Below are 26,191 nucleotides of genomic sequence, written 5' to 3' on the forward strand. Positions count from 1 at the left end.
AGGACAGTAGTAGGTCTATTTTGGGCTTTTTTTGTTAAACTGTAGTTCCATAGAATTATTTTTGTGAATTGTTGATTAGTTTCATGTATTGGGCCTCAGAATCTAATTAGTGCTGTAGATCATCATGTGTTGTCATATTGCTTCCCCAAAATAATAGTTACTAAAGCCCTCATCCTTTACGCTTATCGTAATTAGAGTATCTACTTGTTATAATTTATTTAAATTATTTCTTTCTCCATTGTTATTCATGTTATAAAAGTTCTAAAATAGTTTGAATCAGTTTTTGAACATTATTCCGTTTATTCTTTTAATTCTTTTTTTGTGTGTTTTTCTTAAACTACATTGTTGTTTGTTATGTATAGCAATCTGATAGGAAAATATATTTAAATGAAAAAGTAAGATGCAGAACTGTGTGTATTTTGCTTCCTGCCATTTGTGTAAATATACATTTACATATATGCATGTGTGTGCATTGATTGTCATCTCATGGCAATAGTCTAGTTACTACTGAAGAGGGACTAGAAGACACAGGGATGTGAGGGAAACTTCACAGTATACCCTTTTGTATTTTTTCTACTTTTGTGCTGTGTACATTTACTGACAGTAAAAAAATAAATATGTAATTAAGTTAAACTTGGTAAGATATTGATATATCATCTTACTCCTTTAAATTTTTTTCTTAATATTTTTTATTGAAGTATAGCTGATTTACAGTGTTGTGTTAATTTCTGCTATACAGCAAAGTTATACATATATATACAGTCTTTCTCTTTTATTTTCCATCATGGTCTATCATAGGATACTGAATATAGTTGCCTGTGCTATACAGTAGGACCTTGTTGTGTATCCATTCTATATATAAAAGCTTACATCTGTTAACCCCAACCTCCCACTCCATCCCTCCCCCAGCCCCTTCCCCCTCAGCAACCACCAGTCTGTTTCTATATCCGTGATTCTGTTTCTGTTTCATAGATAGGTTCATTTGTGTCATACAGTAAGTCCCCCACAAACGAACCTTCAAGTTGCAAACTTTCAAAGATGTGAATGTGCCCCTCTATGCCAGCTGCTGTACTGTGCTACTGTGCTTTTCAAGGTACTGTCCTGTAAGGTTAAACATGTTTTATCTGGGGGGACTTCCCTGGTGGCGCAGTGGTTAAGCATCTGCCTGCCAATGCAGGGGACATGGGTTCTAGCCCTGGTCCAGGAAGATCCCACATGCTGCAGAGCAACTAAGCCCATGCGCCACAACTACTGAACCTGTGCCCTAGAGCCTGCAAGCCACAACTACTAAGCCTGCGCACCACAGCTGTTGAGCCCACGTGCCACAACTACTGAAGCCTGTGTGCCTAGAGCCTGTGCTCCGCAACAAGAGAAGCCACCGCAATGAGAAGCCCGCACCCCACAATGAAGCGTAGCCCCCACTTGCTGCAACTAGAGAAAGGCCGCATTCATCAACGAAGCCCCAACACAGCCATACATACATACGTACATACATAAAAATATTTTTTTAAGTTTTATTTTTTGTTCTTGTTTGTTTTTTATGTATAATTTGTGTGAAAAGTATTATAAACCTATTACAGTACAGTACTATATAGCCAGTTGTGTTAGTTGGGTACCTAGGCTAACTTTGTTGGACTTACAAACAAATTGGACTTACGAACGCGCTCTTGGAACAGAGCTCATTTGTTATGCAGGGGTCTTACTGTATTTTAGATTCCACATATAAGTGATATCATATGGTATTTGTCTTTCTCTGTCTGACTTACTTCACTCAGTATGGTACTCTCTAGCTCCTTACATGTTGCTGCAAATGGCATGATTTCATTCTTTTTAATGGCTGAGTAATATTCCATTGTATATGTGTACCACATCATCTTTATCCATTCATCTGTCGATGGACATTTAGGTTGTTTCCATGTCTTGGCTATTGTGAATAGTGCTGCTGTGAGCATAGGGGTACACGTATCTTTTTGAATTATGAACTTCATGGTATACCCTTTTGTATTCTATTTTTGTGCTGTGTACATTTACTGACGATAAAAAATAAATAATATGTAATGAAGGTACACTTGGTAAGCTATATCATCTAACTCCTTTAAACTTTTTTATTTTTCCATTTTTATAGGTAATTCGTATAGTGTTTTATAATAGGTAAGTACTCTTTCCTCAGTATTTCTTGGAGAACGCTTCATATCAGTATGTAGAACTGTCTTGTTTTAAACATATGCAAGATATTCTTATATACAGATGTGTACCATACTTATTTGATTGAGCTCTTATGGATGGAAGTTTAGGTTGCTTCCAGTTGTTTGCTATTTAATACTATAGTCAGTGTTCTTTTACATAATTATTTTTGTAGATGTCTGAATACATCCTTAAGATTATCTAAATAGATTGCATTAGAATCAAGAATTAGATTATAGAATTAGAACTCCTGGATTGAAGAAGATACACATTTGTAATTTTAAAAGATTTTTGCCAAATTGCTCTCAGTAGAGATTGTATTAATTTCCATTTCCACCAACATTGAATGAGAGTCTCTGTTTCCCACAGTCTAGCCAATAATTTTTTTTTTTTTCGGTACGCGGGCCTCTCACTGTTGTGGCCTCTCCCGTTGCGGAGCACAGGCTCTGGACGCGCAGGCTCAGCGGCCATGGCTCACGGGCCTAGCCGCTCCGTGGCATGTGGGATCTTCCCGGACCAGGGCACGAACCCGTGTCCCCTGCATCAGCAGGCGGACTCTCAACCACTGCACCACCAGGGAAGCCCTAGCCAATAATTTATCAGACCTTTGGATATTTCTCAGTCTAGTAGTTGGAAATGATTGTCTCATTGTATTTATAATTTATTTATCTTATTATTGTGAAGTTCAGCACCTTTTCTTGTGTTTAAGAGAACTGTGTATCTTTTCTTATCTGAAAACTTTAGAAACATCACCGTTGCCTACTTTTCAGCTGGGATGTGTGCTTTTCCTTTTTGATTTGCAAGAATTCTTTGTGCTATGAGTTACAAATACTTTTTTCCTAGCTTGTCATTTCTTTTGACCTTGCTTATGGTTGTAGTGGTTGTTGTCATTTTGACAGAAATATTTGCTTTTTATGTAGTCATAGTGTTTAATTTTCATATAGTCAGAATCATCCTGCCTTTTCAGGCTTTTCTTCTAATGCTTCTACTGTTTAATTTTTTTCCTGTATCTATATGGTAATTTTTCCATTATCATTTTAGATATTTGTGCTTACTTTCTCTTTTCAACTTTTGCTTATAAAATTTTATCTACAGATGATCCTCATTATTCATAGATTCTATATTTGCAAATTTGCTAGCTTGCTAAAATTTATCTGTAATCCCGAAGTCATTATTTGTGGAGCCTTCACCATCATTCATGGACACATGCAGAGGGTGAAAAATTTGAGTCACCTGACAGACATTTTCAGCTGAGATAAAGCTGAAAATGTAGTGCTCTGTTTTCTTGTTTCAGCTTTCGTACTATAAACAAAGGTCATTTTCACAATCTATTTAGTTCTACATTTTTCTGTCTTTTGCACCTTTTGACTTCACTCTTTAAAATAGCCCCCAAGTATTGTGCTGTAGTGATATCTAATGTTCCCAAGCACAAGAAGGCTGTGATGTGCCTTACAAGGAGAATACATGTGTTAGATGTGTTCAGGCATGAGTTGTAGTGCTGTTGGCCATGAGTTAAGTGTTGTTGAATCAACAATATATATGAAATAGTGTGTCTTGCAACAGAAACACGCATAAGGTTATGTACTGATCAGCTGGTAATGTGACCAGAGGTTTGCAGGAACCTAGCCCTGTGTTTCTTCTAGGAGTAATGGCTCAGTATTCACAAATTCATTGTTTGTAGTGACTTTTAAAAACATAACTGCCATGAATAATGAGAATTGACTCTATGTAATTTCAAGTCATTTTACAGTTTACAGAATAAAGAGATAGTGAAAATAACTTTGTTAGCAATTTCAATGAGAATTTAAATACAGCAAACCCCAATTTTTTTTTAACATCTTTATTGGAGAATAATTGCTTTACAATGGTATGTTAGTTTCTGCTTTATAACAAAGTGAATCAGTTATACATATACATATGTTCCCATATCTCTTCCCTCTTGCGTCTCCCTCCCTCCCACCCTCCCTATCCCACCCCTCTAGGTGGTCACAAACCACTGAGCTGATCTCCCTGTGCTATGCGGCTGCTTCCCACTAGCTATCTATTTTATGTTTGGTAGTGTATGTATGTCCATGCCACTTTCTCACTTTGTCACAGCTTACCCTTCCCCCTCCCCATATCCTCAAGTCCATTCTCTAGTAGGTCTCTAAGGAAAAAAAAAATGTCATGAAGAACCTAGGGGTAAGATGGGAATAAAGAAACCGCAATTTTTATTATGTATTTTCCTAGTATTGAATGTTTATATATATCTCCAAATCAGATAATATTCTTTGAATGCAACTAACTGTTCATTGGCTGTTATGCATGAACCTGAAATATATTTATCTTATAAATACTGACTAATACATTTCTTTTTTTTTGAAAATTTGAATTTTATTTTATTTTTTATACAGCAGGTTCTTATTAGTCATCCATTTTATACACATCAGTGTATACATGTCCCAATCACCCAATTCATCACACCACCACCCCACCCCCCCGTGGCTTCCCCCCATGGTGTCCATACGTTTGTTCTCTACATCTGTGTCTCTATTTCTGCCCTGCAAACTGGTTCATCTGTACCATTTTTCTAGGTTCCATATATATGCGTTAATATACGATATTTGTTTTTCTCTTTCTGACTTACTTCATTCTGTGTGACAGTCTCTACATCCATCCACGACTGACTCTAAATTTTAAAGGCACCTCTGCTATGTTCTAGCTTATCATGACCTTGATTCTTCATGCACTTGGTTCGTCAAAACAGTACTTCTGAAAGCTTCTATTTGTTGGATAGACAGATGATAGCTATCCTCTGTGTTGCCTAATAGCAAAACATTTTTTTTATAGATACCAGTTAGAATGATCTTATAGTTTTTCATTTCTACATATTTACTACCTTCCAATTACTTTGTATATACATCTGTCTTCCATATCTGTCCACAAACTGTAAGTAAATTTTAGTGTACAAGCATTATAAAAGTTGAAAGAATATTGTCACATGTCCTTTTAGCAAAATGGGATGGTTCAGGTTTTTAATCATAAAATATTATATAATGAAGTCCTTCCTGTTGAAGGACTAACTAAATGATACTACCATATTTTCTTTTTTGTCCTGAGAAATATATCAGTTCCTTTATTTACAAAACAGAAACAGACTCACAGACTTAGAGAACAAACTTATGGTTACCAGGGGGGGAGGGTGGGGGAAACAGATAGGGAGCTTGGGATTGATATGTACACACTGCTGTATTTAAAATAGATAACCAACAAGGACTTACTGTGTAGCATAGGGAACTCTGCTCAGTATTATGTAACAACCTAGATGGGAAAAGAATTTGAAAAAGAGTAGATACATGTATATGTATAACTGAGTCACTTTGCTGTACACCTGAAACTATTAATCAACTATACTCCAATATAAAGTTAAAAGTTTAAAAAAAAAGAAGTATATCATTTCTTGAGTTTGGGAAAATTCACCTAAGTAGAATATGTCATCTGAAGACTCATCATCTGAGACTTTACTTATATGAACAATTTCACCATTATTAGTCCAGAATAAAGATCAAAATTTTTTTCTTAAAGGGTTAGATAGTAAATATGTTAGGCCATAGTTTTCCAGCCGCTGGCCTAGATGTTACTCTCTATCCCTTTACATTCATCTTCTAATTGCTTTAATAATTTTGAAATGACTTTCTCTGTCAATTTTTTTCTCTTTGCTATTATGGACAGAAAATGAAAAAGTCTGAATTCTCAACTGTGTTCAGGGAAAGCTTTAAAAAAAAAGACTACAAGGATTGTATCTCCATACTTCCATTAAAACTTCTTGAAAGATAATCCAGTACTTTGGACAACAGAATAAGAAAACTGAAGGATGGTGTAATAGTGATGCTTTATTTCACTACTAATGATTTATTTCATCATCGTTTTAGGTGATTCCATCCTGTCACGTCCTTATTTTAGTCTTTTGTTTTTCTTATGCATAGCTAGAGGTCGCTGGTGAATGTATTATCTACTGCTACGTAACAAATTACCCTAAAATTTAGCACCTTAAAACAGCAAATATTTATTTATTTATCTTTAGTTTCTGTGGGTCAGGAATGTGGGGCAGCTGAGGTGGGTGGTTCTCCTAAGGCTGCAAATCAGGTCGTCAGCCTCAAGGCAGTAGTCATCTCACAGTTCTACTGGGGCTGGAGGATCTGCTTCAGGCTCACCCAGATGGTTGTTAAGAGGCTCTCTTGCTACCTGGCGTTCTCCATAGGCAGCCTGAGAGTCCTCACAAACTGATAGCTGGCTTCTCCAAAGTGGGCGATCCAGTACAGAATGAGCAACACCACATGTACTTTTATAACTCAGTCTCTGAATCACACACCATCACTTCCACCTTTTTCTATTCTTTTGACGTAAGTGCAACCCACGGCCAACTGGAGGGGATTAGACAAGGGCAGGAATCACTGGGGACCATCTTGAAGACTGGCTACCACAATGAGTTAAAATAAAATATATCCTGGGATGAAGAATAACAAAATGTTTCAAGATAAGGGATAGTAAAATCACTAAGATTCTATATTGTAGATTTATAAAAGAGTCCAGTAGAGTTACAGCATAATTGCAAGATAGGAGTTTTGTTTATTTTTTTTTAATAAATAAATTTTCTCTTTGTTCTTTGGCAGACCTCTAAGAGTGAGTCATGAATGTAAGGACAAATAGTTAGAACTGATCGAATAAGAAACTCAAAAATTGGGAATTCCCTGGTGGTCCAGTGGTTAGGACTCGGTGCTTTCACTTCCATGGCCCAGGTTCAATCCCTGGTTGGGGAACTAAGATCCAAAAAAAACAAAAACAAAAACAAAAAAAATTAAAATTGGGTTCATTGGGCCCAGATGACATACTCGGGATTAATTTCCACTTTCTGCTTTCCTTAGAAGTTTTTAAAAATTTTCTTCCTATCTGTTGTTTATTAAAATGGATATTTCAGGGGCTTCCCTGGTGGCGCAGTGGTTGAGAGTCCGCCTGCCGATGCAGGGGACACGGGTTCGGGCCCCGGTCCGGGAAGATCCCACATGCCGCAGAGCGGCTGGGCCCGTGAGCCATGGCCGCTGAGCCTTGCGCGTCCGGAGCCTGTGCTCGGCAACAGGAGAGGCCACAACAGTAAGAGGCCTGCGTACCAAAAAAAAAAAAAAAAAAAAAAAAAAAAAATGGATATTTCAGGACCATAAATTTTTCTCTGACAATTTAGTTGTATTCTGTAGAATTCTTATTTTCTAGATATTCCAAATTTCAAAATTTTGCTTTTCACTCTAGAAATGTTTTAATTTCAGGTTAATTTCAGTTAATTAATTTTTAGGTTAATTTTAATTTCAGTTAGGTTTAATTTCTAGTTTTGTTGTATTGTAGTTATAGAATGTTGTTTGTATTGTTCTAATTACTATTTTTTTAACACATAATTTTGATCATTGTTTTTAATATGTTTTAAATTCTGTTAGGACATCTCAAATACCAGTGCTCCTTAAGAATTTTTTAAAAAAATACTCTTGCCCATTTATTCCTTCAAATGAATTTCACAATTAATTTGTCTAAATATCTAACTATCCCGTAAAGATTGAAATTAGTATTGTTTTTTACACTAGCATATTTTTATTCTAATTTTATTTACCATGATGCATGTGTTGCTTTATGTTTTCTTCTTTATGATTTTATAAGAAAATAGATTTTTCAATTTCATAATTGTATGTAGACTTTTTATCTTTCGGATTCAGGTGCAGCTCTCTCCCAAGGAGGATGGTATATTGATGTGCCCTGGTCGATGTGAACAGAAGTTTCATCATTTTCTTCGTGAACACTTGGATGGGTGCATGTCGTCATTTCCCCTTGTTGCATGTGACTCATGCTTAAATAACCAGTTAGCTATTTTGAGGCAATAATCAGTTTGAATAACTGAACCATGGAAATATGAGTGATTAAAAGAAATTCAAGGTCACACACAGTGCAGAAAGTCAATCTGTCGAAATCACAACTGAACCCATTTGTATATTGTAACTTTCTTAGTAAGTATGTTAAGATTTTTATCAATGCCTTTAAAAATAAATAACTTTTTTTTTTTTTAAACCTTGACTATCTGAATATTTTTCTTTGGAATATATATGGTAGGTTGGAGTCTGTCTAAAGATGTAGAGAAAACTACTCAGGCTTATTCGGGTCAAGGGTAATATTGTAAAGATACAACCAATTGTAAAACAATGTTGCTGGTGATCCAAGGTTAGGGAACAAAGCCCAGCTGAAGCTGAATGTCAGAGGACTGGACCTGGCCAGTCAGGAACCAAGGCTGTGTTCTGTTGCTTGGATGTCATATTGTCATTCTCCTCCTGCACCTTTTCTTATCTGTCTGCCTCTCTTCTAGCCTCCTCCACACCCTCCTCATGCACACTGCCTAACAGGATTGCCCAGGCCATTCTCTCTTCATCATTACCTTGCAGTTCCATCTACCATCCATTTGACTGTATCTGTGTCTCTCAGTTCAGATTCTCTGGAGAGGTAGAACATAGTACTGTTTTAGTTTAGTCTAAAGGATTGGTGTTCATATGCCTGAGATTCTCCCTAGTCCATTTAGCTGTGGGAGAAGATGCTAATATGTCAGTGTTATTTCTTTCAGAGGTTTTGCTTGGGTGAATTGCATGTGCCTAGCATATTAGTAGCTGCCCAGTATTTTTTGAGTAAATAAGTGAATATTCAAGTGCCTGGTAAGTAAGCTTCGCAGAATGGAATGTTCTATGGATTAAGCTTTTTTGTACAGGTAAGTAGAGTTTTATCATTTTTCATGACAATTAGCTAATATTTTATATTAATTGCCTAAAATATGCCAGGTTAAATTTAGTTATGAAGGTAGCTTATTTGCTTTCTAAGGTTTTTGGATGTTACCTCCCTTAATATTGTACCTAATACAGTTGGAGAGTAGTTGAAGGTTCAGGAAAGTCATTCATTTCAGCAAATATTTATTCACCTTTGTGTTAGGCACTGTTCTAGGTGCTTGGGAACAAAACAGATGAAAGTTCCTGCCTAGAGTGGTGGGAACTAGCTAGTAAACAAGCGAAATTTATAAGGTGGCATGTAGTGATTCATGTCGCAGAGAAAAGGGAAACAGGAAAGGGAGTTGGCAGAGTGGGATTGGAAGCAGGGATGCTTTTTTAAAAAAGAACAGGGAACTCCTAATTGAGGTGACATTTGAGCAGAGATCTGCAGAAATGAGAGCCATTCACATAAGTGAAGAACCTCCCAAGCAAAGAAAATGACAGGTGCAAAGGTCCTAAGACAAGAGTGTGTTTAGCATGTTCAGGGAACAGCAAAGAAACCAGCTTGCCTGGAGTGGAAGTGAGCAAGGAGGAGAGATTAAGGTCATATGTAGGCCATTGCAAGGTCTTCAGTGTTTCTTGGGAATCCATTGGAAGGTTTTGAACCAAAGGTGTTGCATGATCGGATGCATAAAAAGAGGCTTCTGGGGGGAATTCCCTGGGGGTCCAGTGGTTAGGACTCTGGGCTTCCACTGCAGGGAGCACGGGTTTGATCCCTAGTCGGGGAACTAAGATCCCACATGCCGAGCAGCGTGGCCCCCCAAAATAATAATTTAAACAAAAAAGAGGCTTCTGACTGCTTTGTTGAAAATAAACCATAAGTTTCAAGGGAGAGAGAGCAGGCCGAGTAGGGCTTGGATCTGAGTGTATTTTCCAAGTGGAGCTCAGGATTTGCCAGTAGGTTCCATGTGGAATATGAAAGAAAGGAGTCAAGAATGACCCCCAAGGTTTTTGGCCTGAGCAAGTGGGAGAATAAAGTAATGAGATGGGGACTTCCCTGGTGGTGCAGTAGTTAAGAATCCACCTGCCAATGCAGGGGACACGGGTTCAAGCCCTGGTCCGGGAAGATCCCACATGCCATGGAGCCGCTAAGCCCATGCGCCACAACTACTAAGCCTGCATGCCTAGAGCCTGTGCTCCGCAACAAGAGAGGCCACCACAATGAGAAGCCCACACACTGCAATGAAGACCCAACACAGCCAAAAATAAATATGCTTATATAAAGTAATGAGATGGAGAAGTCTGCATAAAGAGTACTTATGTAGAAAGGAAGGAGGAGTTGGGTTTGGACCTGTGTAGTCTGAGGAGTTGGATATGAGTAAAGTGTTCAAAGGAGAGACCTGGGATAAAGATGAAATTTTAGAAGTTAGCATAGACCTAGAATTTAAAGCTGTTCATCAGGATGAGATAGCCGAGGAAGTGCATATAAATAGAGATGTTAGAGGAGAACTCTGGGGTACTCCCAATGTTTAGAGATCTGATGCGAGAAGCAGTAAGAGACTGAGATGGAGCTCTCAATTAGGAGGAAACCCAGAGTGATGCCCTGGAAGCCAAGTGGAGAAAGTGTTTCGAGGAGTGATGGGCCATATCAGAGCTACCAATAGGTCAGATGCTGCCAGCAAGTCACATAGGATGAGGACAAAGAAGTATTTGTTGAATTTAGCAGTGACCCTCATAAGGGCTGTTTTGGTGCAATGGGGGAGGTGGTAGAGAATGGAAAAGAACAGCTGAAGACAGCACATGTAAACAACTCTTTCAAGAATCTTTGTATTTCTGAATTTTTGTTATATTTGGGTATTAGTGAAATTATATTTGACATAACTTTAGAATTTTTTGTGAATCTTGGTTGTATATTTGTGTATGTGTGTAAATTTTTTAATATAAGATTTCTTACTGTGGGTCATGGTGAAAAAAGGGTTTAACAAATATGGGATTAGAACAAGAAGGTGAAGAGAATGTTTAGAAAAGAGGTAAAGGATATGGGAGATGTTACTCATGTGAGCACAGGGGAAGGATTTAGGGAGTTGGAGAAGGTTGGGATATGTGATCAGAAAGGGAGAAGTTTTGAAGCATAAGGATGAGTGTCAGGGCAATGAGGGATGACCTAGGAGTCCTGTGGAAATTGATGTATACTGGAATAAAGGGCATAGTGACCTTATGATCCAGAAATAATCCATTCTCTGTAAAGGGCCAGGGTAAATTAGTTTAGCTTTGTGGGCCTCTAAAAATGTAAAAAAAAAAAAAAAACATTCTTAGCTTATAGGCTGTGGTCATACTTTGCTGCCCCCTGCTTTTTTTGGGGGGGGGGGCATGCCACATGGCTTATGGGATCCTAGTTCCCAGACCAGGGATTGAACCCAGGCCCTCAGCAATGAAAGTGCAGAGACCTAAACTCTGGACCACCAGGGAATTCCCACTGCCCCCTGCTTTATACTAGAAGCCCTTGGTAGAAGCTCTGGACAAATAATTTGCATGGAGTTCTGTTATTTTTTAAAGTATTTTTAATAGTACATGTATACGGTACAGAATTCAGATGATTATATGCAGGATAAAGCAAACCTCCCTACCGTGTCCACTAGCTATCCTGCTCCCCTCCCTGGAATCTATCATCATTTACAGTTTCTTAGTTAAGAAGTTTTCTATGTATGAACATGCAAGTACATATATGCTCTCAGTCAATCTTAAATTTAACTAGATTCATTTTCCTTGAGGTTTGAACTATGAAATGTAATACTTGTACCACTTATGACGTTATTGCCTTCATATCCAAATCCAGCCTTCACTGCCTACTCTGCAGTAATGAATCCGGACCCTGTAACTACCCCCGCTTGTCAGCAGGTACAGTGTAAAGCTTCGTCAGTAGAGGGCGCTGGTGAGACACAGGAGGGGCAAGGGACTACTTTTCTTGGGTCCAGTGTGCCTCTCTAGCAGACACCTGCAGCACATGGTTTCTCCAGCCTTGTGCAGTGCCTGCCTTCAGCAGTGGCCAGCAGCACTCAGCAGCCCCACGTGGATGGCTTTCCCTGGCACCCCCAAAACACTTCCTAAGCAAAGTGCTCCAAGCTTATACCTTCTTGGGCTGCACCTCTTTGATTAAGCCAACCTCTCTGTTGTCCATGACTGTGTCAAAGTCTAGGTCTCAGCCCTGGGGTACTTTCTTTGGGTGCTGTCTCTCAGCCTAGCATGAAGAGCCATAAGCTCTTCCCTATACCTGCTTAGAGTTCTCAATTTCATAATCAATCCTCATTACTCCAGTTTCCTGTTACAGTGAATAACTCTTTATAGTAAACTTTCCCCAAATTACTGTGTGGTTTCTATCTCCTGATTGGACTCTGGTACAAAACTTAAAACCTTTCTGATTAGAAAAGCATTAGATACAAAATCAGACAAGAAGATAATCCATCTCCTAGATTACCTTCTAGTAATCTCACCCTCCAGAGCAACTATTAATGTTGTAATGCTAAACTAGTTTTATGCTTTATTTTAAATATAAAAACAGCTACTTGTAAAACAGAAAGCAGTACAAAAAGGACGAAAGTAAAAAATAATACCTTCCTGTCCCCTTTCTACCCACTTAAAATAGTTACCACTACTAACATTTCCTTGTGTATTCTTCCAGAAATTCTTAATGCATCTAGAAACATGAGAGTATAGTTTTTAAACAAATGGAATCATACCATATATACCGTCCCTGTGTTTCATGGTAAAAATAAAAATTAAGGTAAAAGAATGGTTGTTTTCCAACTTATACTAGCATTATGAATTTGGATTGGCCTTCTAACCATTCAGGAAACTCCGTTGATTAACTGGTAGGAATGAAATTTTGGACACAGGCACAGATGTAGACATTCACATCAAATGTAATACCTTGAACATTATGAAGTCACTGACAAAATATGTTCTCCCTGAGCAAAGTGGATTCATAAGAAAATTTTAAGGCCATTATAAATGCATATGTTGGACTCTTAAACGCAGTTATCTAAAAAAACACTGATACTCAAGATTCTTGAAAACACAGATTTAGCTAATTTCCAATAATGCTAAATTCTATTCTACACTTTTTTGCTGTTACAATAAACATTGAATCAAAAGCCTCTAGAATACAGGCATTTTCCCTAAATCCTATTTCTTCATATCCAACACAGTTGGTAAAGGGAAGGTATAAGTAAACCTTACTATACCAAAGTTAATTAGATGTATAAAACAGACCCTACAAGGATTAAGGAATATCTCTTGTTTCACCTATGTGTGAAAGTGATTCAGTCCTTAAGTTAGCCATTTTCTAATAACTTGAATACTCCTTTCATATTGTGGCTTTAAGATAGATTGGTACACCTCTCCCTACCCCCTTCTCTGTGGCTTTGTTACTGTTTACCATAGTTAGCCTGAAAGGCTGACGCTGACCCTGGGTAATGAAGAGTTAGATGCGTAAACTTGATTAAAGGTCTGATCTTCGGTTGGGGAGGATCATTAGGGACATCAAAGTTCCTGGTCATAATCTGTTTCTTAAGCTCAGTAATGGGTAAGCAGGTGTTTGGTTTTTTTATTACATGCCATGCATTTTATTCTTTTGTATGCAGTATTTGATAACAAGTTTTTGGATAATTAGGTTTTTTAAATTGTTGACAAAAATTTTCTTGATTTAGCAGTTTTTAGCTAAATCTTCTATTTCTGAATGATTGGAGAGAATGGCAGTACCCATTTCCAGTGAAGGGTGAAGTGTTTAGATAGAGGATGCCTTTCTATCATGGCATTAAGCAGTGTGATGTCTTCTGCATCCAGGAGCCAACTTAACATGTTAAGTCTAGTGAGTCTTGGCAGTCGTAACACACATTGACTCAAAGACTTGACTGTTGTGGCCTGAGCTTTGATACATTCTTTGAAATGCCTGGAAATTGTTAACTCTTGCAAGTTGGGCATGTTGTCCAGTGTTTGAAAGAAGTTTCTGTATCCTTCCTCTGTAATCTTGTGGTTGATTGAAAGATTAAGATTCTCGAGTTTCTGGAAACCTCCATTGATTGCTACCTTGGCTATAAATATAAAAGCAAAATATTTATGAAAACAGAATCATAAGGACTTCTATTTCAATACTGGTAGACTAGGTTATTTGAACCAACCTCTTCTACCACCATCACTTAAAGTAGAAAATGCCCAATTTTAATAAAGATATATAAATTTAACAATAAGTATATTAGATAGATTTACTTCTAATTGGAGTATTAAAGATTAATAAATTACATTTAAAAAAACCAAGCTGGGGCTTCCCTGGTGGCGCAGTGGTTGAGAGTCCGCCTGCCAATGCAGGGGACACGGGTTCGTGCCCCGGTCCGGGAGGATCCCACATGCCGCGGAGCGGCTGGGCCTGTGAGCCATGGCCGCTGGGCCTGCGCGTCCGGAGCCTGTGCTCCGCAACAGGAGAGGCCACGACAGTGAGAGGCCCGTGTACCACAAAAAAACCAAAAAACTATGTTTTTACAACAGACACACTTTAAATATAAGGACATAGAAAGATTAAAAGTAAAAGGGAAAAAAAAAGGAAAAGGGATACATCTCTAAATAACTGGTGTGGCAAAAAAATGACAACTGAAATTAGAAAATATTTTGAACTGAATGAGAATAAAAATATGACACTAAAACTTGTGAGAGGGAGCTAAAGCCAAAGTTAGTGCTCTAACTATCCATCTCAGAAAATTAGGATATCAAAAAAAAAAAAAAAAAAAAAGAAAGAAAGTAGGACAAGAAAAGCAAATTATATCCAAAGAAAGTAGCAGGGGATAATAGAGGTAAAAGCAGAATAAATGAAAAACATGTGTAGAGAAAAAAAATTTTAATAAAATTGAAAAACCAACCAGGTAAAAAAAAAAAGTATTGAATATATCAGGAATGAAAAGGTGACTATCACTATAGGTCATACGGATATTTTTAAAATTATAAATATTATGAGCAATTTTAGAAAAGTTTTTAAATCCTTAGAAAAATGTAACTTGCCCAAACTGAACCAATGATAACACTAACGTATACCAATAGAAAACCCACAATGAGGTATCGCAACAGATTCATCAGAATGGCTAAAGTTTAAAGGTCTGACAATACCAAGCAGTAGCCAGAATGTGAAACAACTGCTGGTAGGAATGTAAGTTGGTACAACTATGGAAAACAGAATATTTACCAAATGACTCAAAGTCCGCCCTAGAAATACCTCCATATATGCATCAACAGTCATGTACAAAATGTTCATAGCAGCATTGTTCATAGTAGCCAACTCATATCCAGTTGAATGGATAAATAAATTGGCATATGTATAGTCATACATGGGACAATATCCAGCAATGAAAATCAGTGGACTCTATAGTCACACGCATCAGTATGAATCAGTATCACAAGTTTGTTGAGCCCGAAGAGGCAGGCACAGAGTACATACTGTGGAGGATTCCATGACATATATTTTTAAAACAGGTAAAACTATGGTGAAAGAAAGCAGTATGGTGGTCACCTTTGGGAAGGAGGGGAATGCAGTGTCAGAAGGGACACAAAGGTGGCTTCTGGGATGTAATATTCTATATTGTAACCTAATGAGTAATTGTTACACAAGTATGAGTAACAAGATTTAAGTATGTTCACTTGAAAACTCATTGAGCTGTACACTTAACGATTTTGTACTTTTCTTTACGTGTATTAATTTTCTATTTTAAAAAAAGTACTATAAAAAGGAGTACATGGTGGGTATGTGGCCAGGTGTCTGAGACACTAGGTGTTAAGAATGGACTTGAGGGCTTGTGTAGTCTCAAGTGGGAGGCGATCTTTTACTTCTGAATCTGACCAGAATGAACCAAAATCCACAGAACATTAGAGGGAACAATATGATAGCAAAAATGAGGAAGTGGGTTGAACATTTTTAGAGGGACGAATGTTTTTGTAGACATTTTGCAGCAGAAAGCTTGAGTAATACCACTGGCTTTCATGTGAGCTGAAAGAGTTTATCTGAGGGTATCTCACCAATTTCCACCACGCTGTCATCATCCAAAGTCTGGAAAAATGAGAGAATGCGGAGACATTGAAGATGCTGACATTGCTGGATGATCAGTTTGGCCACTTGATGAATCCCATCCCCAGTAGGAAGGATCAATTCTTCCAGGTTATTTAGAGAACCTAAAGTGTAGGCTATCAGAAGATATTAAAAAGCTATTCTCTGTACTGCGTTCCCAAACAATTGTAACTGAAAGTCTCAAAATCATGCACATTCTACGAGTCCCCATGTAGCATAGAGGCTATTCCTCCTTCTCTCCAAGAAAGGGGTCAGCCTACACCTTGACCTTCATTGCTACCTCTAGACAACCATTCCTCCACCCTTCCCCAACCAGTCTCTCCTGTACTGAAGTCCAAAAGGCCTATCACATCTCCATTTCCTTTTTTTTTGGCTGCACCACACAGCTTGCAGTTCCCCAACCTGGGATTGAACCTGGGCCTTCGGCTCTGAAAGAGTGGAGTCCTAACCACTGGACCACCAGGGAATTCCCATCCATTTCCTCTTTTAGACAAGCTTCTACTGGCTCCAGGAAACTCTCCTAGCTCCTCAATGCCTTCAGCCCCCTTCCCTTCTGTCCTGGTATCATCCTTAGTGAATTCTGCCTCTTCCTCCTAGAACTAAGTCCTCACAATCCACCACTCTCATAACTTAACTTTTCACTTTGATCCCTCCTTAGCATGGCTTCACTTGTTGCAGAGCATGGGCTCTTGTAGCACGGGCTTCAGTAGTTGTGGCTCGCAGGCTCTAGAGCACAGGCTCAGTAGTTGTGGTGCACGGGCTTAGTTGCTCCGCGGCATGTGGGATCTTCCCAGACCAGGGCTCGAACCTGTGTCCCCTGAATTGGCAGGCGGATTCTTAAGCACTGCGCCACCAGGGAAGTCCCCATTTTTGTTCAAATAAATTCTTACTTTTTAATATGCTTCAGTTTATCTTTTAAGACCTGTTAGAACTTTTTTCCAGAGCATACATTGCTTTTGTAATCCTAAAAAAATAAGTTGAAAAAGTAGTCTCCATAGTTATCATTTTGTTAAATCTAGGTTTTCATATACTGAGTTTTCATAACCTTAAAAGATAGTTTCACCTATATTCTAGAAATCTTTGAAACAACAGGTATTTAACTTGTCTGGAATGGATACCTGGCAATGAAACTGCATGGTGCTGGGACCTCTCTGGTGACCCAGTGGCTAAGACTCTGTGCTCCCAATGCAGGGCACCCAGGTTCGATCCCTGATCAGGGAACTAGATCCCAATGCCGCAACTAAAGATCCCACATGCTGCAACTAAAAGATCCAATCCCACACGTGGCAACGAAGATCCCGCATGCCATAACTAAGACCCAGCGCAGACAAATAAATAAATAAGAAATTGCATAGTGCTGTAACAAACAAATCTGTATTCAAAGAAATGAGTCACTCTGAGAACATTTCTTTGAAAGACATCAAGTGAGATCAAGGCATTTGGAGGGTAAAAGCTGAGCAGCACTGTCCCTCCTAATGAGCAAGGGCAGCTAATACATGTTGTAATTTGTTATAGCTAATGCAAAATAGGAGGATTTTATGGGGGAAAGAATAAAGAGCAAGCTTTAGGCACTGTTTTATAAACATACCAAATTTTTCAGCTGTTTCCTTATCAGGAATATATTGGTGCTCAAGATTTAATATCTTCAGAGAAATAAAATTTGGTAAAACAATGACTATAAAAGGGAAAAGAAAAATTTAGTTATGTCAGCTACATTTCTTACACCAAAAAGTAATGTGTTTAAAGAGTATTTTAAAAGTGATAGAAATTAATATAATAATTCAGATTGAATTAATTAGTATGACAAGTAGATAACACAAATCTTTGCTCAGGAAACAATTCTCATAACTAGAAATGTTTAAACATCTAGAAACAAATATACCTTACTTGAAAATTCATTTAAGATCAGATATTTATTGCAATAGTTTTGTTCTTTGACATCAATTGCATTTTTAAAATCTGGCTGTTAAAAAATGTCCACAGAAGCATCTTAAAACCAAAATTTTACAATTTTAGCTCTTACCAAATGGGGCGGCTTCAAAAAATGGTCCAGTAAGCTTAATTTCTTCAAGTTTCTTGCAGGAAGCAAGTACAGTCATGAGAGACTCAAGATCCGAAAAGAAATTACATTGCAGATGGAACACACGAAGGTTTGGAGAATTCTGAATTAATTTGACTGTAAAATATCAAATTTAAGGCATCAGAGATTGAAAATTTCTATCAGAATCAGTCATTTAATTTATTAACTTGTTTCAACAATAGTGAATTAAAATAAAGCGTCATGATGTAATGAATTGGGCTTAGGTTCAGGGTCTGTGACTAACTGATGAGCTACGTGAACCGTCGTTACTGACCCTCTCTGGGGAATCAGTTTTCTCCTCTATGTAGTAATGGCATTGACTCAGCTAAAACCTTCAGCTTTAACATCCTAATGTCTCTAAGTTTGCACATGATGTTTACACTATAGAAACATTATGCAAAGAAACATAAAGGCAGTGACAACTCTGAAGCAAAACTTAAATTTGAAAAAATTGCTGAACAATATAAGAAAACTACTACTTCCAGCTTCAGCTACAGATTTTTTTGCATGCAGCTCTGCATGTCAGTTCAGTAGAGATTTACCTTTTTTTAGTCTTTAGTGTTTAGTCTTTACTAAATAAACTAAGGAATTGATGATACCTAAGTCATTTTGCTAAATGATGTATTTAAGAAAGATAGCTGTACAGGTTGTTCATCAACCATGAGAATGGTTGATGAAATATATTTATAAAGGCTGATGAGAAACAGGGAAAGGCTTCTGATTACTACCAATCATCAGATTTCCTTCCCTCTTATCTGGCAGATCTCTAAGTTGCAACGTAAGAGCAACTTAAACAAAAACAAAATAAAAGAACTCTACAAACTATTTTTGGAGAGGCAGTACATACCACTGGTTAAGAGCTCAGACTTAAAAGTCAGAATTCCTGTGTTTAATTGCAAATTTACTATTTCCTTATCTGGGTGACCTTGAGCAAATTATCAATACTTAACCTCTATAACTCCATTTCCCCAACTGTAAAAATTAGAATATAATAGTATTTACCTTGTAGAATGGGTATGAAGGTTAAATGGGTTAAGATTTATAAAGTGCTTAGAACAATTCCTACCATGTAGTAACAGCTCAATAATTACAAATAGCTGTCATTTTTTAATGACAACAAGTGCTATTCCAACAATTTACCTTGGATACAGGCTACACCCTCAGATCCACAGAAGCTTTAACTTAAATAAATTATTGGCCAAGTAGGTTTTCCAAGTAATACAAAAACAAGTAAATCAAAGTGCCACACTTACCTAGTTTGGAAGGACTGTATTCAGCTAAAACTCGGATCAATAATTTCTCCATAGTGTGGAGATTTAGGAATTCTTCAGGAATGACTAAAAAAACATCTCGTTTATCATCCAGATTCACAGACAGTTCTTTCAAGCACAAGAACTTGTCCAAACTAAGAAAGAGTTGATCTAGAAAGTAGCACACAGTTTCCGATTATTAATGTAAAGAGTTCCAAATGCAAAATTTCAAACTGTCATTTGATTCATCAAACTATTTTCATATTTCAAATGAAAACCTTTCACATACCATAAGACTTCCTTTTTTAGAAAGCACATATATGAAGATAACGCTTTCTGCAGCATTTACTGATTACGTCAACTAAAAAACATATATGCACAACCTAAAAGTTTTGAGTTATGTTTTATTCAGTGGACATTCTTAGGACTTCAAGTCCGGGAGGCAGCATCTCAAATAATCCTGAGAAAACTGCTCCAAGGAGGTGAGGCGGGGAGCTAGGATATATAGGAGTTTTGCAACAAAGGCAGGTAGTCAGAACAAAAGATTACTGTTAATAAAAGAAAACTAGATATCTCAAGTTAAGGAATTTAGCACTTTTCTTTGTATGGGAAGATGCAAGAGTCTGGGGTCACTAAAATCATTCTTTTGATATGCACCTCAGCTATCTGGGGCCAGTATCCTGTGTTTTCACATCCTGAGTTTCTTCAAGCTGCACCCTTTGGGGTGGCTGCAGTCTGATGACTGCTAGATGGCAGGTATTCTTTGTTTCCTTCCTGAGTTTCCTCCGGGCTCACTATCAGGGGTGGCTGCAACTGCTGATAGCTACAACATCCTTTGTTTACCGATATGGCAGGCAATATTTTATTTCTCATCTACTATATGAGAAGCCCTGTACTACACTCTGGATTCACAAAGACATCTCAGCAGATGGGCCTGGGACAACTGAATTTCTCCATGCAAAGAAGTTGGACCCTTACCTCCCACCACCATACACAGAATTGGCTCAAAATGAATCAACAACCTAAATATAAGAGCTAAAACCATACAACTCTTAGAAGAAAACAGAAATAAATCTTCATAACCTTGGATTTGACAATAGATTCTTAGATATGCTACCAAGAGCACTAGCACAAAAGAAAAACAGACAAATTGGACTTCACTGAAATTTGAAACTTTACAGATTGAAGTACATTATTGAGACAGTGAAAAGGGCAATCTATCGGAGAAAATATTTTAAAACCAAGTGTCCAATAAAGATTTAATTACACAAAGAACTCCTATAACTCAAAACAAAAAGACAACACAATTTTAAAAATGGACAAAGGAACAAACAACCCAATCACAAAATGGGCAGGAGACCTAAAGGGACATTTCTCCAAAGAAGACATACAGATGGCTAACAAGCACATAAGATGCTCCACATTGCTAATTATTAGAGAAATGCAAATCAAAACTACGAGGTATCACCTGACAATGGTCAAAATGGCTATCATCAAAAAGTCTACAAATAGGGACTTCCCTGGTGGCGCAATGGTTAAGACTCCGCCTGCCAATGCAGGGGACACGGGTTTGAGCCTTGGTCCAGGAAGATCCCACATGCCACAGAGCAACTAAGCCCGTGCACCACAACTACTAAGCCTGTGCTCTAGAGCCCACGAGCCACAAGTACTGAACCTGTGAGCCAGAACTACTGAAGCCCGCACACCTAGAGCCTGTGCCCTGCAACAAGAGAAGCCACTGCAACGAGAAGACCACGCACCGCAATGAAGAGCAGCCCGCGCACAGCAATGAAGACCCAACACAGCCAAAAATAAATAAATAAAAATTTTTACAAGTCTCCAAAAATAAATGGTGGAGAGTATGTGGAAAAAGGGAAACCCTACTACACTGTTGGTGGGAATGTAAACTGGTGCAGCCACTATGGAAAACGGTAAAGAGGTTCTTTAAAAAAACTAAAAATAGGGACTTCCCTGGTGGCGCAGTGGTTAAGAATCCGCCTGCCAATGCAGGGGGCACGGGTTCAATCCCTGGTCCAGGAAGATCCCACATGCCGTGGAGCAACTAAGCCCATGCACCACAACTACTGAGCCTGCACTCTAGAGCCCATGAGCCACAACTACTGAGCCCACATACCACAACTACTGAAGCCTGTGCTCCTAGATTCCATGCTCCACAAGAGAAGCCACCACAATGAGAGGCCCGCATACTGCAACTAGAGAAAGGCTGCACACAGCAATGAAGACCCAACGCAGCCAAAAAAAAAAAAAACTAAACTAAAAATAGAGTTACCATATAATCCAGCGATCCCACTCCTGGGCATGTATCAGGAGAAAACCATGGTTTGAAAGGGTACATGCACCACAGTGTTCACAGCAGTACTATTTACAATAGCCAAGACATGGAAGCAACCTAAATGTCCACCAACAGATGACTAGATAAAGAGGATGTGACGCACACACACAATGGAATATTAGCCATAAAAAAGAATGAAATAATGCCATTTGCAGCTACATGGATGGACCTAGAGATTATCATACTAAGTGAAGTAAATCAGACAGAAAGACAAATATCATATGATATCACTTCTTTTTTTTTTTGTTTTTTTTGTTTTTTTTGTTTTTTTCCTGTACGCGGGCCTCTCACTGTTGTGGCCTCTCCCATTGCGGAGCACAGGCTCCGGACGCGCAGGCTCAGCGGCCATGGCTCACGGGCTCAGCCGCTCCGCGGCATGTGGGATCTTCCCGGACCGGGGCACGAACCCGTGTCCCCTGCATCGGCAGGCGGACTCTCAACCACTGCACCACCAGGGAAGCCCCATATGATATCACTTCTATGTGGAATCTTAAAAAGTGATACAAATGAACTTATTTATAAAACAGAAATAGACTCACAGACATAGAAAAAAACTTATGGTTACCAAAGGGGAAAGGGGAGGGAGGGAGGGATAAACTAGAAGTTTGAGATTAACAGATATAGACTACTATGTATAAAATAAACAAGGACCTACAGTATAGCACAGGGAACTATATTCAATATCTCGTAATGATCTATAATGGAAAAGAATCTGAAAAAGTTTATACACACACACACACACACAATCTGAATCACTTTGCTGTATACCAGAAACTAACACAAAATTGTAAATAAACTACACTTCAATTTTTTTAAATGGGCAAAAGGATTTAATAGACTGTCTCCAAAAAAGACACACTAACAGCCAATAAGCACATGAAAAGATGCTCAGCAGCATTAGTCATTAGGAAAATGCAAATCAAAACCAACGTGAGATACAATTTCACACCAATTAGGATGTCTCTGATTTTAAAAAAACAAAAAAGCATTGAAGATGTGAAGAAACTGGAGCCCTTGTACATTGCTTGTAGGAATGTAAAATGCTGCAGCCAGCGTGGAAAACAGTTTGGAGTTTCCTTGAAAATTAAAATAGAATTACTATCACTAATAGCCAATAATTCTACTTCTGGGTATATATCCAAAAGAATTGAAAATAGGGTCTCCAGGTAATATTTGTGCACCCATGTTCATGGCAACTTTAGCCAGAATAAACAGTGCAAGTGTCCATCAACAGATGAGTTGATTAATAAAATGTGATGTGTACATACAATGAAATATTATTCAGCTATAAAAGTAGTGAAGTTCTGACGCATGCCACAACATGGATGAACCTTAAAAACGTGAAAGAAGCCAGACACAAAAGGACAAAATATTGTATGGATTCACTTATGTGAAATAGAATAGACAAATTCATAGAGACATCAGCATCTGGGGAGAAGAAGGAGGTATTGTTTAATAGGTACAGAGTTTGGGATGATGGAAAGGTTCTGGAAGTGGATAGTGGTGATGGTTGCACAACACTGTCACGGTACTTAATGCCACTGAATTGTATACTGAAAAATGATTTTAAGGTTTCATGTATGTTTTACCATGATAAATATTTGAAAAAACAAAATTTTTCTAAATTTGATGATAAATATCAACCCACAGATCCAAAAAAAAATGTTCAGTGACCCTCAAGTAAGATAGATACAAAGAAAAGCACACCTAGGCATTTAACAAACTGCTGAAAATCAAACCCATACTAGCAACAATCCGAAAATGAAAAAATTTAAATACCATGTACAGGAGTATCAAAAATACAAGTACCTAGGAATAAATTTAATGAAAGATGATAAAGTCTATACTGAAAACTCTCAAACACTGCTTAGACAAGTGAAAAGAGACACAAATAACTGGGAGATACTACTTCCCACTTGTTTATTTCCCAGAGTACAAGCCCTTTCTTCCATGAAGCAGGTGGGGTGAGGGTAGTTCTCAAGCATCATTTACATATAGATCATTCTTTGACTAATAACAAGTCATTTGTTTATTAAGAGACCTCATTAGTCATTGTATTATTTTTATCAGAGTTTGAAAGCCATTCTGTTATTTGGAAGCCTTTCACTAATTCATATTACTGACAGAAATAAGTTAGTAAAGATTTATTTTATATCTGTTCAATCAGCAAGGATTTATGGTCTCACACTTTCAAAAGTTTTCATCCACCTAAAACTAAGAGAAGATAAGAGTATACATCCTAACAGTCATCTAAAACAGATGCAGGTTTACCTTGTAGATGGGTTGTCTCTGAGACTTCAAGAGATTCTAGGGAAGGCAGAGTGAGAAGCAATTCCTGTTCTACTGCACTCAGCTCAGATTGGCTTATGGAGCACTTGGTGAACGAGGCCTTATACTGCTCAAGAGCTGGGCGGATGCTTTCAATAAAACCCGTGCTCCTGGTCAAGTGGAGTTCAATGTGCTGTGAAGCTGAGAAAACTTTCGTTAGAAACCTTAGCATCTCCTGATCCACAGCATCAGTACCAGTCACATGAACTTCCAGAAGGGGAATCTTGTACTGCTTTGGAGAAAGGTTCCAATAGCCAGCGCTGATATCTGCTGGTGCCTTGAGTTCCATGTTCAGAAAACTGTTCACGGTTTCCTGTTTTTCAAGTAAATTCTGCTTCCATTCACTCTCAAGTTCAAAGGCAGAAGCATAGTCCTGATCTATGGTTGGTGCCTGGGATTGGTCGAAAATTTTTTCCAGTAATGAAAAATCTGATTTGGGTAACCTATTTCCTCTTATGGAGACCTGGACTCTCCCCAACAATAACAGGCTTTCTGGGTGGTCAAAAAAATACCGTAACTTAAGTACACTCAAAGACAGGGTTCTCCCTTGAAGGAACTGCAAAATGAATGGAGAACAGGCAGCAACAGTGTTGCTTCGATAAGCAATTTTTACAGCCAGAGCCAGTAAATGTTTTGAAACCAGTGAAAGGTAATTTTCTGGAGAGTATTGCCACAACAACCGGAGACACTGCATCTCCTCTGAAATCTCTGGATGATGCTTCAGGTAGTCATCATTTTCAGATATATTCTCCAGTGTCTCTTGATTATCCACCAAAAGAAGCAATTGGGATACAACTGTTGGCCCTGCCTTTGTTGAAGAGTGGCAAGAGACATAGTTCAAAAAATTTGCATAGGGACCTATAGCCATCATGGCTGAGTTAATTTGTTTCAAATAATGAAGTCCCGAATCTTGATCCTCTTGCCTATCTGAATCCAGGAGTTCAGTCAGCCTCATCCCAGCAAGAAATTCTTGGAATGAAGCATTCAAAAACTGATAGACTGGCCTCAGTCTCTGGGCTGTGAATTTGCTCATCAGGTACATGGCTAGATCTTCATCTTCCCCAATCCCTACTTCCATGAGATCATCATCACTAAACTCAAAGCAAGATGAAAAAAAACCTTTCAAGGCCAGCTCACCACAGGAGGACACAGTTGCTTTGAGAAGGTCAGCTGCCGTTTTGTGCTTTAAGAAAAGGCATTCTATATAGGACTTGAAAACAGCCACATCATCAAAGGACTGACAAAAAGGATACCGAAGCCAATTAGCACAGACTGCTGCTACGAAGAAGGGAGTTTTCTGAATTCCCAGCCATGTTTCATTCACTCTAAAGTCAACCATAAACTTTCGCAGACGGGTCAAATCATCTGGAAAGAGCTTCCGTAATATACAGATGGTATTACAGAAGGGAAACGCTTTGATCTCTAAAATTGTATCTAGGTGTCGGCGGATGTCCTTAGCCCTGTTTGTATGGACAGCAATCAATAAGCAGGTCCTTGACAAATGGTTTCTTTGAATCATCCTCTCTATGCTTTGGGGGATTGAGCACATCTCTTTGTAGTCATCCAAAAGGAATAACACCTGGTTCTTTAACTGCTGGATGATGTTCCGCAGGCCCATTTCAGTAACAGATCCTTCTGTCTCTAGGAGTTGGTCACAAATGACATTGGCCAGCCCCTGGTCCAGTCTGGTAGAGCCAAGGGAGACGTAGAAAACCAACTGGAACCTGTGTAACAAGGGACAGCATCCTGATGCCCACAGAAGAGCTACTTTCTTCAGCAGGACCGTCTTTCCACTACCAGCTTCACCCTCCACACACATGACGGAGTTCAAGTTAGCAAAGACCTCAGGCAACACCACAGGCTCCTGCACAGTATTGGTGATGTGTTTTGAAGCAAGGGACAGATCACAATTCAGCAGCTGATCGGTGGCTAGACAGGAAGAGACCTCAAGCAAAGACATGTGGCAGAAAGGGGCACTGGTGTAGGCTTTTCTCAGGCGCTCACTCAGACTTTTTGCCTCCTGAAGCCACTGGGCTTCACCATGGGCCACCTCTGTGGAGAAAAGCAAGGAGGCACAGTTATAAATACTTTTTTAAAATCCGCAATGTAGAAATATTTGTACAC

The 26,191-nt window shown here is 38.5% G+C and overlaps 2 protein-coding genes across 6 annotated transcripts in view; one reads left to right on the forward strand and one right to left on the reverse strand.

Annotated features, from left to right (window-relative positions):
* Positions 1-10,072, forward strand: part of LOC112407034 (survival motor neuron protein) — a 46,095-nt gene extending 36,023 nt beyond the window's left edge. The window contains exons 9-10 of one of the 2 annotated variants that reach the window (XM_024756167.1): positions 2,126-2,151; positions 7,923-8,277. The gene's annotated coding sequence lies outside the window, so the exon portion shown is untranslated. Of the gene's footprint in view, positions 1-2,125; positions 2,152-7,900 lie in introns of both variants that reach the window. The other variant, XM_024756168.1, reaches the window with a different exon arrangement.
* A 1,422-nt stretch (positions 10,073-11,494) lies between these two features.
* Positions 11,495-26,191, reverse strand: part of NAIP (NLR family apoptosis inhibitory protein) — a 36,647-nt gene continuing 21,950 nt past the window's right edge. For 3 of the 4 annotated variants that reach the window (XM_024756161.1, XM_024756162.1, XM_024756163.1), the window contains 6 exons: positions 24,011-26,119; positions 19,390-19,557; positions 18,080-18,232; positions 17,645-17,731; positions 16,008-16,172; positions 11,495-14,041 (listed from right to left, as the gene is read on the reverse strand). In XM_024756161.1, the coding sequence (XP_024611929.1) occupies positions 13,677-14,041; positions 16,008-16,172; positions 17,645-17,731; positions 18,080-18,232; positions 19,390-19,557; positions 24,011-26,119 (3,047 nt within the window). In that variant the 3' untranslated portion in view covers positions 11,495-13,676. The remainder of the gene's footprint in view (positions 14,042-16,007; positions 16,173-17,644; positions 17,732-18,079; positions 18,233-19,389; positions 19,558-24,010; positions 26,120-26,191) is intronic. The other variant, XM_024756164.1, reaches the window with a different exon arrangement.

The sequence above is a fragment of the Neophocaena asiaeorientalis genome, unplaced genomic scaffold (assembly GCF_003031525.2).
Source record: "Neophocaena asiaeorientalis asiaeorientalis breed wild unplaced genomic scaffold, Neophocaena_asiaeorientalis_V1.1 scaffold376, whole genome shotgun sequence".
Lineage (NCBI taxonomy): Eukaryota > Metazoa > Chordata > Mammalia > Artiodactyla > Phocoenidae > Neophocaena > Neophocaena asiaeorientalis.